The following is a 16,966-nucleotide window of genomic DNA, read 5'->3' as shown; positions in this document are numbered from 1 at the left end:
GTTGAAGCAGCCAGAGGAGGCCACAGCAATGATGGGAGGGCTGGAAGCTCTCTGCTGTGAAGCCAGGCTGAGAGAGTTGGGGTGGTTCATCCTGGAGAAGAGAAGGCTCCAGGGAGACCTTCTGGTGGCCTTTCCGGACTTCAAGGGGCTGATCAGAAAGCTGGAGAGAGACAAGGAGTGATGGAATTTATTTTTTTTTTGTGATGAAGGTGATGAGAGCCTCTCCCAGGTTGCCCAGAGAGGTGGTAGATGTCCTGGAGATATTCAAGGTCAGGTTGTCCGGGGCTCTGAGCAGCCTGCTCTAGTTGCAGATGTCCCTGTTGACTGCAGTGGTGTTGGGCTAGATGACCTTTAAAGTCTCTTTCCTCCCAAACTATTCCATGATTCTATATTTGAAGGTTTTCCTGAAACCCTTCTGCTTTATAGGGAAAGCTTGCAGGAGCTGCTTCCTGGTGAGGAAAGTGCAGGGCTACCAAAACTTGCTGTCCTTTGTTTTTTCTTAGCCTGGGGCAAACTTATGCTCATGCTTGGAGAAAGGGTTTGAAGGTGTGTTTGAAGAGTCTTAAGAGCTTGTTTAAATAAAAACCAAACTCAACCAAACCCACAAAAGCAAGCATAAACCCTCCAGAAACTAAACCTGTTTTAATTTTTTTTTTCTATCTGAACATGAGGAGAAACTTCTTTGGTGTGAGGGTGCTGGAGAAATGGAGCAGGCTGCCCCGAGAGGTGGTGCTTCCAAACCCACCTGGATATTGTGATCCTGGGCAAGCTGCTGTGAGTGACCTCACTTTAGGAGGGATGTTGGACTTGATCTGCAGAGGTGCCTTCCAACCCCCACCCTATTGGGATTCTGTAATATCTGTGAGTGTTTTGTGATCAGGTTGAACACGAGGTGTCAAAATAGCTGTCAGGCCGTGCCCAGGCTGCCTAGGGCAGTCTTGGAGTCTCCATCCCTGGAGGAGTTTCAAAGCAATAGAGATGTGGGACATAGTTTAGTGGTGACCTGGCCTTGCTGGGTTGAGGGTTGGACTCCATAAGCTTAAAGATCTCTTTCAATCCATTCCATGATTCTGTGGTGGCTGTGGCATGATGTGCATTTGAATGTTCTTGGCTTTGGGACTTAATGTATTGTGGAGTGCTTCTGTGGGCGGGCAGCTAATGGCTGCCTTTGCCAACTGGCTCCATTTCAGTGAAAGGGAAAGGGCACGTTGCATTTAATTCCTGTAAATGAATGTGAAATGATTTGAAGTCTTACAAGAATCAGCATTAAGAATGTTATTGAAAAAGGGAATACTTAAGAGGCACTAGAGCTCAGCCCCATTGCTTGAAATCAATGGGAGTGGAGAACACCTGGAGTTATCACAGGATTTGGCCCTAACTGGGATGGGGGGACCAGAACTGTTATTAAATGTTAAAAATAACATTGAGAGTCCAGAAAAATGGGAGAGGGCAAGGGAAGAAAAAGGAAAAAACACTGTGCGTGGGGGGAGAGCGCAATGAACCATTCTCTGTCTTCATGCAATGTTCATAGCTACCAGGGCCAAAGTGGTAGGAGGAGGTTTGTGTATCACCATTTAAGGACTGCAAGAGTGTGAGCTGTGAATGGAACACAACTGGCAGGCTGGAAAGGTTGAGCAGATACACTGTGGTGCCTGAATATCCCAAACCAGGCTCGCTGCTCTCAACGGGATGCATACAGGGCAAGAAGGTCCCACTCTGGTTTTTGATGGTGTTTCTCTGTGAAGTGAATTGATTTTTTTTGGAAAGAGGTTTCCCATTGTTTTTCTTTGAAAAGCTGAGAGGTAGAGGGGAAAGGCTAGATTACTGCTGGGGATTTTGGAGAAAAGAGAAGTCTCCTGATGAATAATCACCTGGTCCTGCGTCCCTCCTAAATATGTGGCCTTCCTGGTGCTGAAGTACTCAGCAAAATGCTTTTCTGGTTTCCAGCTGGAGCTGTGGGGGATCAAATCAAAGCATGGAAAAAAATGTTCTCTAATAAGCAGCAGTTCTGGGAATCTTTGCCAAACCCCATTTTTTTTCTTGGGTTTCCAGTAAAGTTTTGCAAGCTCAAAAAACGTGGGGAATTATAGAATCATAGAACTGTTTTTTGGTTGGAAGAGACCTCTAAAATCATGGAGTCATTGTCTTCAGGGGTTGGGTTCCATGTTGGTCTGTGTCTCTTTGTCTCTATTTCATGGGATTGTTCTTCTTCCCATCCCAGCTGGTTTAGTTACTTTAGTTACAGTCTCTCCTGGAGAGCCTCTGGCACTTGTCTAGTGGCTGGCCTAGCCCTGACCCTTGACAGCTTGTTGCAGCAAGCTGGGAAGATGCCTTTTCAATGGTTAGTCTCCAGAAAGATAGGAAAGTTCTGCACAACCTACTTGCCCCTTGAGCTGATGTTGGATATTGATCCACTGGTTGGTGTTTCTGATGTGTCTATATAATGAAAATGTCCATATATCAGTGAGACATTAGGGTCATTTGGAGACACCTTCTGCCTCTTGGTGGATTGCCTGGCATTGGTGCGGTCTTAATAGAGCTGTGTGCATGAGATTTGAATCAAATTCCCCTTATGGCAGAACTGACACCTGAGCCTTAGAATGCACTGAAAGTATCAGCATTAAGCATTTATGTACCCAAAGTTGTGCTTATCCAGACACAAAGTGGGATAACAGCAGAGTAGGAGTTTATTAATAGAACACAGCAGCCAATATATGGCTGTGTTAGTGGAAGCAGGATAAAACACAAGCCACACGTTTTCTCTTTCAGAACATGTCTTTCACACCTTTTTACTTCACACAGGAATAGTTTAGTGATGCCTCTACAGCTAGTCTGCTAGTCCCAGAAGGCTGTTTTTATATTTTTCACAACGTGGTTTAATTAAGAAAAATGGTGTTTTATAAACAATCCTCTGCCTTTCAAACCCACCCTCTGCAAATGAACACACCCCAGCAAGCTCCAGGTGCTAAATGGCAAGGAGAGGGCTTGGCTCAGCGCACTCAAGAGGAGCTGCTTGGTTGCATTTATAGCCTGAGGTGCAGCTTGGTTGAACTCTTGTGCATTTCATGCATTTCAAATGTCATTGTAGGTCCCATCTGGCAGAGTTTAAGCAAGCGAGGGCCACCCCCCCCAGCATTTATTTTAGAGCTGTGCCTTCGATTCTGTCTTGGGTTTTCCACAGTTGAGCTTTTAAAGAGTCTCAGAGATTGTCTTCAGCCATATGAGGCAATGTGGGTGCTGCTTGTGTTTCCAGAAGCATTAGGTTTGGGGAGAATAGGTGACCTTGAAGTCTTGAAGTTAATGGGTCTCTCTTCTTGTGCTTCCAGAAATTCGATGTTTTGGGAAGAAGTTCATCTTGAAGTTAATATATCTGCTGCTTGTGTTTACAGAAGCTTTAGATTTGGGGAAGAAAAAGTGGTCTTGAAGTCAATGTTCCTGCTTGTTGTGTTTCCAGAAACTTTGGCTTTGGGGAGAAAAGGATGAACTCGAAGTGTTAGCTGGCTTATGCAAGTCATGATGCATATTACTGTCTTGAGGGACAGAATGCATCTATATGCATCTATATGCATCTTTAGTCTATGAAAATCTGGGGTAAACCACCAAAATCTACCATTCTTGTGGATGGAACAGAGGAATTTTTTCAATGACTGCCTGTCTAACTTATTTCTGATGCTGTGTTCTAAAAAAAAAAAAAATCCTCAGCTTGCAGGAGTTAGGCTCCTGGAGGCGGTGGGACACTCATCCCTTTCTAAGAACCTGTGAAGATTAGTTTGCAGTGTTCCTGTTTTCCCATGTTGGAGTTTATGAGGATGAAAAAAAGCTCCATCTAGAGTATATCCACGTGACTTCAGTGACAAAAATTGCTAAGCACATTACATATAAATAGCAAGCTGCTTTCTGTAGGGACTGCTGCAGACGGCTCCTGAGAGAGCAAAGTGACACGGCTATAGTAAAAGATGTGGGTATATTTAGCACCCCAGAAGGCAGTAGATGGTGTTCTGACTTCACGTGTATGGGCTCTGAAAGTTCTTGCCTCTGTATAATCCTTTCTTGGGCCATATTTGGGCTCTCCTGAGAAGCTTCCCTGCTGATCGAAGCACTGAATGGCAAAGGTCACTTTTGGAAAGCAAAGGGGAGACCTGAAAAGATGCAGGAAAAGATGGAGGCATTTTAATGGGATGTGGATTTAATGGGGTTTCAGCATAAATGTGGGGTTTAATACCTGCCTGCCTCACTGGTTCTTCAAGGCAACTGCTTGGGTGGGTGTGTTCTGCTTTGCAGAATCACAGAATGGTTTGGGTTGGACCCTAAAGATTGTCTTGATCCAACCCTGGTACCTTGGACAAGGCCACCTCCTAGACCAGCTTGCTCATGGTGCCATCTAACCTGGTGCTGAACACTTCCAGGGTTGGAAAATGTCCTTCTTATAGTGAGGTGCCCAGAACTGAACCCAGAATTCAAGGTGTGGTCTCACCAGTGCTGAGTACGGGGGACCAGTCGCTTCCCAGTCTTGTGAGATACTTGGAAACAGTTTATTTTGGAGCTCTTTGCATTATGTCATATCAAGTTTTACACTTGGTTTGTCTCCCTAGTGCTGTCTCTGTGTGGTCAGACCATCTCAGGGTGGCTGGTTCTATGCCTTGTGATTTCCTACCAGCACCACTGCCCTTGTAAATTGTGAGCAGACCTGGCAGAATGACTGGTGTGGGATGACATGGGGGGAGAAAGAATGGAGTGAGCAGCTTTTTTGTGTTCTTGGTGCATTAACAAGCCTTGTGAAGGGGAAGAAAAACAAACACATGGGCAAAACATGTAGGAGGTGACTCTGGTGACACAGACGTGGAGTGGAAGCAGGCTGAATTTTAGAGGCTAGTTCATTGCATCCCGATCTGTATGGTGCTGTTGAGGACTGACTGCAGCAAGGGCTGTAATAAGTCTTCTAAGCTTAGTACCTGCTGGGGTGGCTGCTGGCTCCCTGAGGGCTTTGGTGGATAGACAGACTGACTTGGACAACTTCATTTGATTCCAGGAACTGCAGGGTCACTTTCCACCCTCTTAATTTCCAAGCCTCCAGCCACTAGAGGGAGAGGATGCTACATATTTAGGGCTTTGTGTGGGGATGTGTGATTAATAAAGGGATGGCTTCTGCAGAGGCTTTCCAGACAGGAAGCATCTGGGTTTAACCCCTTTAGTCATCTGACCACAGTTTTATAACTTCTCCTGAGATCTGACCTCTCTACACTTCTCTTAGTTTATGACCTTGAATTGTAAATGCTCTGGAAGATGTTAGCTGAACCTTGTCCATGTTTTACACCCTGTATTTTCTATCAAGAGTCCCTGCTGTGTTCCATGGAGGAACCTTTGGCTCCTCCTGGATGTGCCTGTCTCCTTCTGTTACTGCACACACCGCTGCACTGATGGAGCATCACACTGCAGCGTGGCAACGCAGAAATGAAAGATGTGGCAACAGCAGGAGAGCAATACCCCTTCATACTGTGCTCTCCTGGCAAGCCAGAGACTCTCTGAGCTTGTGGCCTGTGTCCTCTACAGTGATCAAACAAGCCCAAGCGGGATCTCATTGTGTTGGGAATTAAACCATTGAGTTAAAAAGCAATTTCAAAGGATACCAGCAAGGAGTTGTAGGTTTAGGGAACAGAAGAAGAATGGAAGCTTTAAGAAAGGCAGTGTCAGGAAGGAAATTTTGTCTGCTTTTGGAAATAAAACAAGGTTGAAAGTTTCCTTTGCAGATTGAGCTCAGTAGGGAAGATCTGTGGGCTGGCTGTGTCAGTGGAAGCCTGATGAGGGGACTTGGAGGGGTCTTGGAAAGCATCTTGGAGTGAAACCAGCGCACTCAGTGGGTTTGAAGAGCTGCAATCTTGGCTCTGCAGGTGAATTTACATCCCTCTGTGGATGGTGGGTGGGCAAGAGGGACTCTCTCTGCCTTTCTTTTGACCCCAGTGGATGACTCAAGGCAGTGCTCTCACAGAAAGGAAACCTCATGATGCTTTAGCAACCTGAAGGAGAGCATCCCTCTGGGTAGTTCCCTGACTCTGAAAGTCAACAGCTCCAGTTAACAGACTCAGCAAAGAGTTTTCCTTACGCTGACTGGAGCTACAGATGATGCTTCAGTATCAAGTTCTCCTGGTAGGGTTGGGGCTGGTCCCAGCTGCTCCTTTCCTTGCCTGTTTCCCTTGCCCAGCTGTGTCCTGGCTGGAACAGCTGATGGCAGGCAAAGCAGAGGGAGATATGCAGGAAGGCACTAGAAACCTTGGGAATGGCCTGACCCACTCACTTTAGAACAGTATGTGTTTAAGGACTGAATAGACATCATCCTAGACCAGATGGTCACAATGCTTCTCACTGTCCTGGGTGTTGGTCACTGGACATCCCATACTTGTAGGACTGAGGTTTGGCTGCTCCAGGAGCTGTTCCTGCCCCACTCTTGCTTGGCTGAGTGTCTCCTGCCATGTGCTTGTAACTCAGACTAACTGAAGCCATGAAAACACATCCAGGGAATGAGTTGCTTAAGCTCAACACCCAGGGCCACAGGTCACAGCTTGTTCTAAATAATGGAGCTAGAAGAGCAATGAGTGAATTTGAACAACTTCTCCATATCACTCTCTGCATTTTGATGAACTGTGCCCATAACCTTATAAATGTGACCTGCTCGTTAAGCTTTCACCTGCCTGATGAAGATAAGAGGTCTTAGGGGACCAGTCTGCTTGCCTTTCTGTGCAACAGCTTTGCTTATGGAGAGCCAAGCTGTCAGATGGTTATTGAAGCAGTAAGCTCCTGGACTTCAGAGAGAGCTGTGCCTTGGCTGGATCACACTGTGCCATCTTGCTGCTGGTGGGATATCTCAATGGGAGGAGAAGCACTTCTGGCTCCAGGGAGTAGCATCTATTGGTGGGTGTAGAACCAGGTTGAGGTGCTGTGTGTGAGGGCCCCCAGCTCCACTGAGATCCCCACTAGATTTGGGTCGGGGAGAAGGGACACACAGGGCTGTTAAAGCCCCAAGGTTATGAGGCATGGCCATATTGTGGGCTCTGGAGGCTCTGTCCTATGAGGCAATGTGCTTTCAGGTGAGAGAGGAGGACAGCTGCAGGGGAGGTGGCTTTGTCAGTCCCTTCTGACCTTAAAATGCATATCCTGGGGCAGCACCTACTGTTTCCTTGTAGATCTCCTGAATATTCACAGATTCATAGAATGGTTTGGGTTGGAAGGGACCTTAAAGATCATCCAGCCATGGGCCAGGACACCTCCCACTAGACCAGGCTGCTCAAGGCTTCATCTAACCTGGCCTGGAACACATCTAGGGAGGGGGCATCTGCAACCTCCCTGGGCAACCTGTTCCAATGTCTCCCCACACTCGCTGTAAAGAATTTCTTTCTGATGTTCAGTCCTAATCTACCCTCTTCAAGCTTCAATCCATTCCCTCTTGTCCCCCCTGGCTAGGGGCTGGAACTTAATGATCTTTAAGGTCCCCTTCCAGCCCTAAACCGTTCTCTGATTCTATGAATAGTAATGTTAAGATCTAGTTTTCTTTAAAAAGATTCTTTTTTTGGCTGCAGGCCTCTAAGTACACAAATGAAATGAATTTATATACCAGCTTTGTGCTGCTTGTAAAGCTTTTTCTTGCTCAAATTTAGTTTTATGCCTTGTTTTAATCTCCATAGGATTTTCCCTGAATAAGCAGAACTAGGGCAGTGCTAGTAACAGATGGACATAAAAATGGCTTGGATGCTGGAGAGACTTTTCAGGGTCTTGAGCATCTGAAGGTGCTTTCCTCATCACCCAAAGAGTGTAATTTGGCTGCAGGTTATTAATTTTTACCTCTAAAACAAAGGTCTTAGCAACAGAGCGCGTTCCTTGGCAACAGGCTGCCATGGCTTGATTAAAGCAGGAGTGGGAGTTTTAAAAATGCCACTCTTGGAGAAAAAGTTGAAAGATATTAGCAAATCAAATGGGCTGAGGCATGAGTCCTCTTGTCAGTCAGGTGGGGGTGATGAGGAAAAGGGAATAGTAAACAAGAGCCTGGAAAATAGTAGATGCCAGGGAGACCTTTCAGCTGCACTTCAATATCTGAAGGGGACCTATAGGAAGGCTGAGGGGAGGGACTGTTTAGAAGGGTTTGTAGTGGCAGGATAAGGGGCAGTGGTTTGAAACTGGAGTAGGGTAGATTTAGATGGGACATTGGGAGGGAGCTCTTCACAATGAGAGTGGTGAAATACCGGAACAACTTGCTCAGGGATGTGGTTGAGGCCCTATCCCTGGAGACATTTGAGATGAAAATCGATGGAGACCCCGAGCAGCCTGATCTAGTGGCAGATGTCCCTGCTGACTGCTGGGTGAGATGACCTTTGAAGGTCCCTTCCAACCTGATGCGATCTGTGATTCTAAGAGTCCAGCCACGGGGGTAATGTGCCAAAAGAGCAGTTCTGGGAGGAAGGCAGGTATGGGGCTCCCATGGTTTGCAGCCTTGCCAAGGGCTGGACTGTGGCTTAGCCTGCATAGAGTCATACAATTGTTTTGGTTGGAAAGGCCTTTGAGATCGAGTCCAGACATTGACCCAGCACTGCCAGGTGACCTTATCCCTCAGCACCACATCTCTATGGCTTTGAAACCCCTCCAGGGTTGGGGATTCACCACTGCCCTGGGCAGCTTGGGCCAGGCTTTGACAACCCTTTCAATGAAAAAGTTTTTTCTAATGTCCAGCCTAACCCTTCTCTGGAGCAAACTGAGGCCATTTCCTCTTGTCCTGTCACTTGTTACTAGAGAGAAGAGACCAACCCCCCCCTGGCTTCAGCCTTCTTTCAGGGAGTTGTAGACAGCGATGAGGTTTCCCCTCAGCCTCCTTCTATCCAGACTGAAAAAAAAGAAAAGCAACAGGTTCTTCAGTTGCTCTTCACAGGACCTGTCCTCCAGACCCTTCAACTTTGTTGCCCTCCTTTGGACATGCTCCAGCATGTTGATATCTGTCATCCCACAGGACAGCCAGATTGGGTTGGGAGGAGCATCTCTGTGTCTGGGAGACCTTGAGCTGTGAACGCAGCAGTTCACTTAATACAAAAATTCCTCTTTCAAAAAAAGTTTTCCAAACTGTGCTTCTCCACTAAGGCTTTCCTAAAAGGCACAGTTTGGGTTTTATTATCCAAATAATGGAAGCTTTCATTTTATTAGTAAAATCAAACCAAAAAGTCCTTTGAGTGGACAGCATGGCCACAGCCCCTTCCATCCTTTATGTCCTTTACCTTAGGAGCAAGCTGTGTGTGATACCACCTCTTCCTGGAGCTAGGCTGGGGTCTGTCTGGAGGTGTTCAAAAACCATGTGAACGTGGCACTTTGGGACATGGTTTAATGTCCATTGTGGTGTTAGGTTGGTGTTTGGACTTGATCTTGGAGGTGTTTTCCAACTAAAACAATTCTATGATTCTCTGAAGTGGTTTTGAGCAGATACAGATAAATTTGGGCTCCACTCTCTGTCCCTGTTTTTATGTGTAGCTTCAGGCAAGGAAATGGTCTGAAGTTGCACCAGGGGAGCTTTAGGTTGGACATAAGGAGAAACTTCTTGACTAAAACAGAAAGAGTGATTGCACATTGGAATGGGCTGCCTGGGGAGGTGGTGGAGTCGCCATCACTGGAGGTTTTTAGGAGAAGACTTGACGGGGTACTTGGTGCCGTGGGTTAGTTGCTTGGGTGGTGTTGGATTGGTTGATGGGTTGGACGCGATGATCTTGAAGGTCTCTTCCAACCTGGTTTATTCTATGTATTCTATGTATTCTAAATGTTTCTCAGACAGGCTCCCCAGGGAGATGGTTGAATCCCCATCCCTGGAGGTGTTCAAAGAGTCAGAGATGTGGTGCTGAGGGACATGGTTTAGCACCAGACTTGCTATGGTTAGGGAATGGGTGGACTCAGGGATCTTAGAGGTCTTTTCCAACCAAAATAATTCCATGATTCTAAGTCAGGGTAGGATCTTCTGCTCCTGCTTTGCAGCTGCAAAAGGCAGAAAATGATCTTCCCCCCCCCCCCCCCCATGGGAAACAGCAAGATCCCAATTGCTGACATCACAGCAAAATGATTTTTCTGTGCTTGAGTCTTCTAATTTATGGCTAAAACTCTCTTTGTGCTAGAGTTAGTTCAGAAGGATGCCTGTATCTTGGGCTTCTGAAGATGTCATCTCCTATTAAAGAGCAAACAAACCATCTTGTAATGTACCATAAATAATAATAATACTTTGCAAGAGCCCGGAGCACTGCGTTATTGCTGAGCTAATCTGGGAGGCACTGGGCCATTATGAAACTATTCCATGGGGCTTGGAGGGTTTTTTCCTGCAGGAAGGTACGTGTCTCATAGCTGTGGAGCGTGGCTGATTGGTTTATAAAGCCAGGCTGGCTAATTCCTAGTAGAGGTTAGACAAATTCCCCTCCTTTCTCATTAATTAACCTGCAGGATTTGGTGCCTTTTCTTTGCAGTTCAATAGAGACAATGGCTGCAAGAACATATTTGTGCTCTCTGCTATGTGGGGAAGAACATCTGCCTTCTGCAGCAATGAAATAACCATTGTGTGACAGGGCTCCTGCCTCAATGAGGCAATTCAGGGCTGGAATTTCAACAGGGAGGCGTTTGCTGGGCGATGTTCTCCAGAGCTTGCAGTCATGATCCTAGCTGGGGAGGAAGGAGAAAGTGGGAGAGAGAAGCAAAGGAAGGGAAATTCTCTGCTGAAGGCAGGAGTAGGGCAGGGAGAGAAGCATTTTGGAAAACATTTCTCTATCTAGAGAGGTTTATAGCTGTATTCTTAGGGTGGGATTAAAGAAAAGAGGCCTTGAAGATCTAAAGGAGATTTCAGTGGTGATGTGGTAACAGAATACAGTGAAGCAAAGAGATTAGAGGCAGATAAAATCCTGTAATGCTGCTGTGCTTCCTTCCCTCCTCTTGCAGGTTGCAAGAAAATGAACTCCCAAGTTTGGGATCCCACTGGTGTGGTTTGGATCTATCTTGAGCTAGGGATCTGCATCCAGAAGCTGCCCTGTGATATAGGGGAGGGAACTGGGATCATTTAGCCTGGACAAAAGAAGGCTGAGGGAAAATGTTCTGGCTCTCTACAGCACCCTGGAAGGAGTTTGGAGCCAGGTGGGGGCCAGTCTCTTCTCCCAGGGAACAAGTGACAGGACAAGAGGGGAAATGTACAACTTGAGGACTAGGGAAAGTTTAGGTTGTGCATGAGAAACAATTCTCCTTGATGGTTGTCAAGGCCTGGCCCAGGCTGCCCAGAGTGGTGTTGGAGTCCCCATCCCTGGAGTGGTTTCAAAGCTGTAGAGATGTGGTGCTGAGGGGATGTGGTTTAGTGGTGACCTGGCAGTGCCTGACTTAATGTTTGGACTTGATGATCTTAAAGGTGTCTTGTAACCAAACGATTCCATGATTCCCCAGTTCTCTCTCTGGCAGGGGTTCTGGGTTTGGTTCCCTGCCTGCTAGCTGCACAACACTTTGTGTGGAGAGGGAGGCACCAGAGGTGCATTTTCTTGGCAGGGGGAACACAGCTGGGTTCTTCTGAGATTGTGTATGCCAGAGAGAATCACTGCCCCACTCAGCTGGGCAAGGTTGGGTTTGTGTGCAGGCTGATGCTGATTCAGGGATTTGGCTCATCTCTGGTCCTTGTTGCCTTTTGTCACCTTGGCAGGGAGCAAGAATTAACCTGACAGCCTCTGATTTACTTCTCAAATGAGCTTAGCATGAACAAAGGTTGGGAATTGAACCAGTGGAACATCAGCCTTATTGACAGGCCCCCTCAGCAGCTGACAGCAAGAGGAGAGAAATCTGTAATTCTGCTTGTGTCTAACAAGCTTCAACAGAAATTGTCCTCCTCCTCCTCCTCCTTCAGATCCATTTTACCAAGTAGAGCAACAGGGTGGGATGTGCCAGACAATTTCTCCCTCCATTTGCACTGCCAAGATCAAGGTGGGTGTAACCTGGAGTGAAGTTCATGGAGGTACTGGGGTGGAGCAGACTACCTGGGACACAAGCCATGCAAAGAAGCTGGTCAGTATACCCTCATTCCTGCCTGAGCTTTTGCTCTGTCCTTTTAAAAGTAAGGGAAGACACCTAGGTGCTCTGATGGTGTAGGGCTAGCAGAAAGTGGCAGTCATGAGGAGCTGCATCTCAGTTCCTGACTCGGAATCTCCAGCTGCAAGAAAGGTGTTGACTCCTGAGGAGGTCAGGTACAGGACATTCAAATGCCCTTTTGCCCTTGAGGGAGGATTATGTGGGGAAAACACCCCAAAACACCACAACAAAACACTCAACCCTCTGCAAGTTAGAAGAGGAGACTGTAGCTTCTGTAGAGGTTTTGCAGTGTATGTTGTGTGTGGTTCCAGTATATCCAGCCTGAGTATATCCTGGCTTTGGCTTCTGTACCCTGAGCAGGGCGTTCAGCCATTTCCCACATTGTCTCTGTGATTTTTACCTGTCCTCTCCTACCTCTGAAGCTAGCTGCAGGCTTCATCATCAGCCAAAGAGGAGATCTTAGGACTGCTGGTGGGATATTCTGCCTGTATTCAGGTGTGTGCCAGTCCTTGGATGGGCTGCTCCTTCCTGCGGGCACTTGGCTCCAGGAGGACAGGCGGAAGGCTGTAGCCACGGTGCAGCATCCTCTTGGAGAACAGCCTTGGCCAACATCTTTCCAGCTCCACATCTCCATCGAAATGGGGAGAACCATGTCAACATACGTGTCCCAGCTGGAGGAACCAAAGGGATTCCATCCTGTTTCCAGTTGGCTCTGCACATCCCATATGCTATCGTCGCAGCTCCTAACCGGCGCCAGACGGACTGAGCTCATCTGCCCCGGTGTGGTGGGTGGCCGTGGTGGTGGTGGTGAACGCTTACTGAGGGTCTTGTCTTCTTTGGGGTGGGGGGGGGGGGGGGGGGGGGAGGGTAGGGCTGCTGCTTCCTTGCTCTGACCAGGAGAAAGCAAGGGGAGCAGGCGGTCGGATTCAAAGCTTTAGTGGGGGCTGGAGCGTGGGTGCTGGAAGATGATAACCCCAGGCAGGTGGCACTTCTCCTGGCTAAGAGGGTGGGTTTTTGTGGTGGGAAGGGGACTTCTCCTGCATGCAGAGAGCAGTGTGAGAACTTGCTGCCCTTCAAACGTCAGCAGAATCCCCAGCCCCTCGCTGAGCTGGAGGCATGTGCTGGCTCTGCAGATCTGGGAGTCCCATTCTGCCGGGGGCAAGGGTGACCAGCCACGGGCAGGAAGGTGGAGGACAGGGGTGCTGAGCACTCGTGAAGACCCTTTTGAAGTTCTCCTCGATCCTCCTTCCCTTCTTCCCTCCCTTCTACTCTTCTCCTGCAGAGTTTCAAAGCATGGCAAGGGGAAAGAAAAAAAAAAACACCCAAAAGACTAAAAAAAAAAAAAAAAAAAAAAAAAGGCAAGAAAAGACATCCCCCTACCCTGAAATCCCTGTGACTGAAATAAATAATCACAACCCCAGGTAGTGAGGAGGCTGCTAACAACCTGCTCCTGACAGGCACGGGATTGCTGGGCTGAGGGATGTCTGACTGAAAGCTCCAGCCTAGGGTGGGGGTGGGGGGGGCTTCTTTTTTTCTCGCTGCCAGCTCTCGCCAGGCAGTAGGGATTTTTTTTTCCCTCTCTCCCCTCCCTGATAATAAGGACATCATCAGAAGCAAGATGCAGTGGCTAAGGGATGGATCAGGAATGGTGAGTTCAGGTAGCTATGGCTTTCTCTTTTCCTCTTATTGCAGTACTTGGAGGGGGGAAACACGGCTCTGTCCTACCTCCTGACTCCTCCTTTACTCCCTGTCCTTGAAACCATTGATCACTCTGTAGCCATTTTATGGACTCTGCATTCCCCAAACTGCTGAGCAAAAGAAGAAATGAAGAGGAAGGGAGGAGGAGGAGGAGGGTTGTGCATGCGTTGGGGCGTGGGAGGTGGGTTTCACCAGGGTGAACTGGTGGGTTTTGGGGAACGGGCGTGGGGGAGAGCAAAGGGTTTTCCAGGTTCTGGCTTGTGGGGTGTGTGGTGAAGAGCTGATGGGAGAGGGCTGGGAGGAGAGGAACACCTAAACGGGGCTGCTGGCTGGCGGCAGCGTTCCTGGGACCTGTCAGATCTGCCCCTTCCGCGGATGATGGGTTGCGGTGCGGGGGGAGCCCGAATTTGCTGCTGAGCCCGAGCCTTTGCTTGCATCAGGCTGTGAAACACTCCTGAAGTGGGGAGCTCCGGGAGAGCGGCTGAGGCAGTGACAGCCCTGCTTCATAAAAAACAATACTGCCGGTCTGCTCTCGCTGTGCCTGCAGTACAGCTCTGGGGGCTCCCCAGCTCAGCCAGGGTCCCCGTTTCTCATTCAGAAACTTCCCCGGGAAGACATGCGGTTGTTATTGAGATCCTCCTCCCCCCAGCTCTCCCTCCCTGAACAGCTTTGCTTTGCAATGGCTTTTCCCTCCGCTCTCCCCAGTCTCTGCACCGGGTTTTGCAGGGGTTTTTGTGTGCGTTTTTTATCCCTTCCCTGGGCGTTTTCCATCCTGCGGGGAGCCGCGGGGCATCCCTACGGGCTGGTCCCATGGCATGGACCCGTGCTGGCGTCACCTGGCTCAGCCCCTGCATTTGGGCTCTGTCGGGGGCACCCAGCAGATGTTGCTGGCAGCGAGAACGATTTTGGAGCCAGAAATCACTGCCCACATCTCCTGCTGCTCATCCGCCAGCTCCGTCATGCCCTGGGCAGCTTGCTCCTGCCCTCCATCCGCTCTAAGATACTTACACAAACAGAAGCTTAATGGTTTATGCTTCTGAAAGGCTCTGACCCGGCACTGGAAGCTTGATGTGAGGGTATAGGCAGCAGCCTACAAATACTTAGAGTCCTGTTTAAGGCTTTTCTACCACCCAGCAACTCTTGGAGGGCTCTGTGTGTGTGTGTCTTTATGCCTCCTCTTAGCCTCTGATCATCCTTCTCTGCCACCCCATCTCCACCCCTCCCAGCACACAGCACTTCTCTCCTGTCTGCTGGTGTCAAAGCAACACAAATCTTTCACCCCTTTGCCCATTTACATCTTCAGCAATTACTACACTGGAAGAAAAGTGGTGCTGGAAAAGCTGCATCTGGTTCTTCCCTCTTTTTTGTCTTCTTTCCTTTCTTCCCCAGTGACTGCTGAGCTCTGCTGGGGACAGCAGGGGACGTGGTGCAGGGCAGCCTGCTTTCCTAATTGACATAGCACAAAACTTGACACTTTCTTGCTCTCTTATCTTTGCAGCTGCCTTTCTTGCTGCTGGCAATAGGGGAGTGTTTGTTATTTTGTCCTGATTGGTTTAATCTTTCCTTTCTTTTAGAGAGGGATTAGAGTGGGTGCTGAATAGCCTGTAAATTCACACATGGGAGGGGGGGGGGAGTGAAACTCATGGATTCTGAAGCAGGTTTTATTCAGGAATTTCCAAATGTTGTTCCTTCTCAGGAAAAATTAAAGAGGGCTGTGGTTTCTGTGTTTTACACAGTGCTTAACCTCAGCAATATTCAAAGATACTCCACATGTCTCTAGATCACCTGAAAATAAGGTGTAAAATGATTAGGAAGTAACAAAGCCAAACTGAACCAAATCAGACAAATCTTTGCAATTGCATGGAACAATAGCCTGATGCCTGGGGAGGGGTGGCTGTAGTCTGAGGGATTTGATGGGTGGATGGTGCTGCTGTGCTTGGAGATTCTGGGTTCTGAAGCCAAGGTCCTGGTGACACTTGGTGCTACAAATCCTGCTGTCCTTCTGCAAGATAAGGCACAGTGGTCCAGATGTCCTGGCCAAGTGCCAACACAGAGAGCTACATCCTACCTAATACAGATTTTCCCTGCTCTTCCTATTGGTGAGTTACTCCAGTTCTGAATATTTAAAATGTTGGCTCATGTTGGTGTGGTCTGCTAAAGAAGTGAGTTACTTCACACTGCAGGTAGCTGCATTTCAGCAGGTCAGGGATTAGCTGGACTGGATGGTCTCCACAGCTCCCTTCCACCCCCTACCATTCTGTAATTCTGTCATCTGTCTATGGCTAAAATGTCCACAGAGTAGAAAATGGCTCAGTTTCCTCTTAAGTGAGGCTTGGCTGATCCACTCACAGTCATTAAGCTGCCTTCCACACAGTGAAGAACCTTTAGATGTCATCTAGAGCATCACTGGACCAATTGTCCTCAGCACTGAGCCTTTCTTGTGGATTTTCATTTTTTTTCCCCTCCTGTCAGTGTAATAGTCAAGAGCAACAATAGAGATTGATTTTGCATAGCACCTTGGACCTTGATCTACTCAGGCACATCGGTCTAAACCTGGATTTTCGGCTGATTCCTCAGCAGTCCTGCCCAGCACTGATTTCAGTGCTGTTTTCTGTTGTTGGCAGTGCTTGTTTGGGTTAAAGAACCAGAGCTCTTCATCTCAAACAACCTTGAGCAACCTGGTCTCTAGTGGAAGGTGTCTCCTGCCCATGGTGGGGTGGGGGAGAGGGGGGCTGGAACTGGATGGTCTTCAAGATTCCTTCCAACCCAAAGCATTCTATGAATCTGTGATCTAATCAGACTTAGTCATCTGTAAGAAGCATGTCACTAACACTTTACAAGTGATAATACCTTTTGTCACCTGGCAGGTGGCTCTTTGTTTCAAAATCAACCCCTTAAACCGTTTATTATCCATAATATCAAGCTGATGGGGCTGCTTTTTCCCCCTCCTTTGCATGTGCTGCTTTCCCTTTCCCAAACAATTAATCTTTTCCCAATTACTCTGCCATCCCATGAGGGCATTTTACATGCTCCACTGGTACTCAGTTGCTAAACTCTGCTAGTGTCTGTTTCTAACCCAGAAAGATGAAACTAATTGTCATTGGTAGTGATGAGAATAATCTCCGCATCTGATGGACGTTGCGAGCAGGATGGTTATTTGGTTTGGCATTCTGCACAGAGAACATTGATCTGGCACAATAAT

General features: G+C 48.0%; 1 protein-coding gene across 6 annotated transcripts in view; it reads left to right on the top strand.

The window, feature by feature from the left end:
- ARHGEF9 (Cdc42 guanine nucleotide exchange factor 9) overlaps positions 1–16,966 on the top strand; it is a 213,904-nt gene that overhangs the window by 48,682 nt on the left and 148,256 nt on the right. Inside the window, exon 1 of one of the 6 annotated variants that reach the window (XM_054169354.1) lies at positions 13,629–13,724. The exons of 4 other annotated variants lie outside the window; for them this stretch is intronic. Coding sequence is in view for 1 of the 2 variants with exons in the window: in XM_054169348.1 (XP_054025323.1) it covers positions 13,685–13,714 (30 nt within the window). In the remaining variant the exon portion in view is untranslated. Of the gene's footprint in view, positions 1–13,628; positions 13,725–16,966 lie in introns of those variants that run through there. One more of the 6 variants, XM_054169348.1, reaches the window with a different exon arrangement.

Source organism: Dryobates pubescens, chromosome 18 (assembly GCF_014839835.1).
Source record: "Dryobates pubescens isolate bDryPub1 chromosome 18, bDryPub1.pri, whole genome shotgun sequence".
NCBI classification, from domain to species: domain Eukaryota; kingdom Metazoa; phylum Chordata; class Aves; order Piciformes; family Picidae; genus Dryobates; species Dryobates pubescens.
Note: the sequence above shows the minus strand (reverse complement) of the source record. Positions and strands in the feature narration are given on the sequence as shown.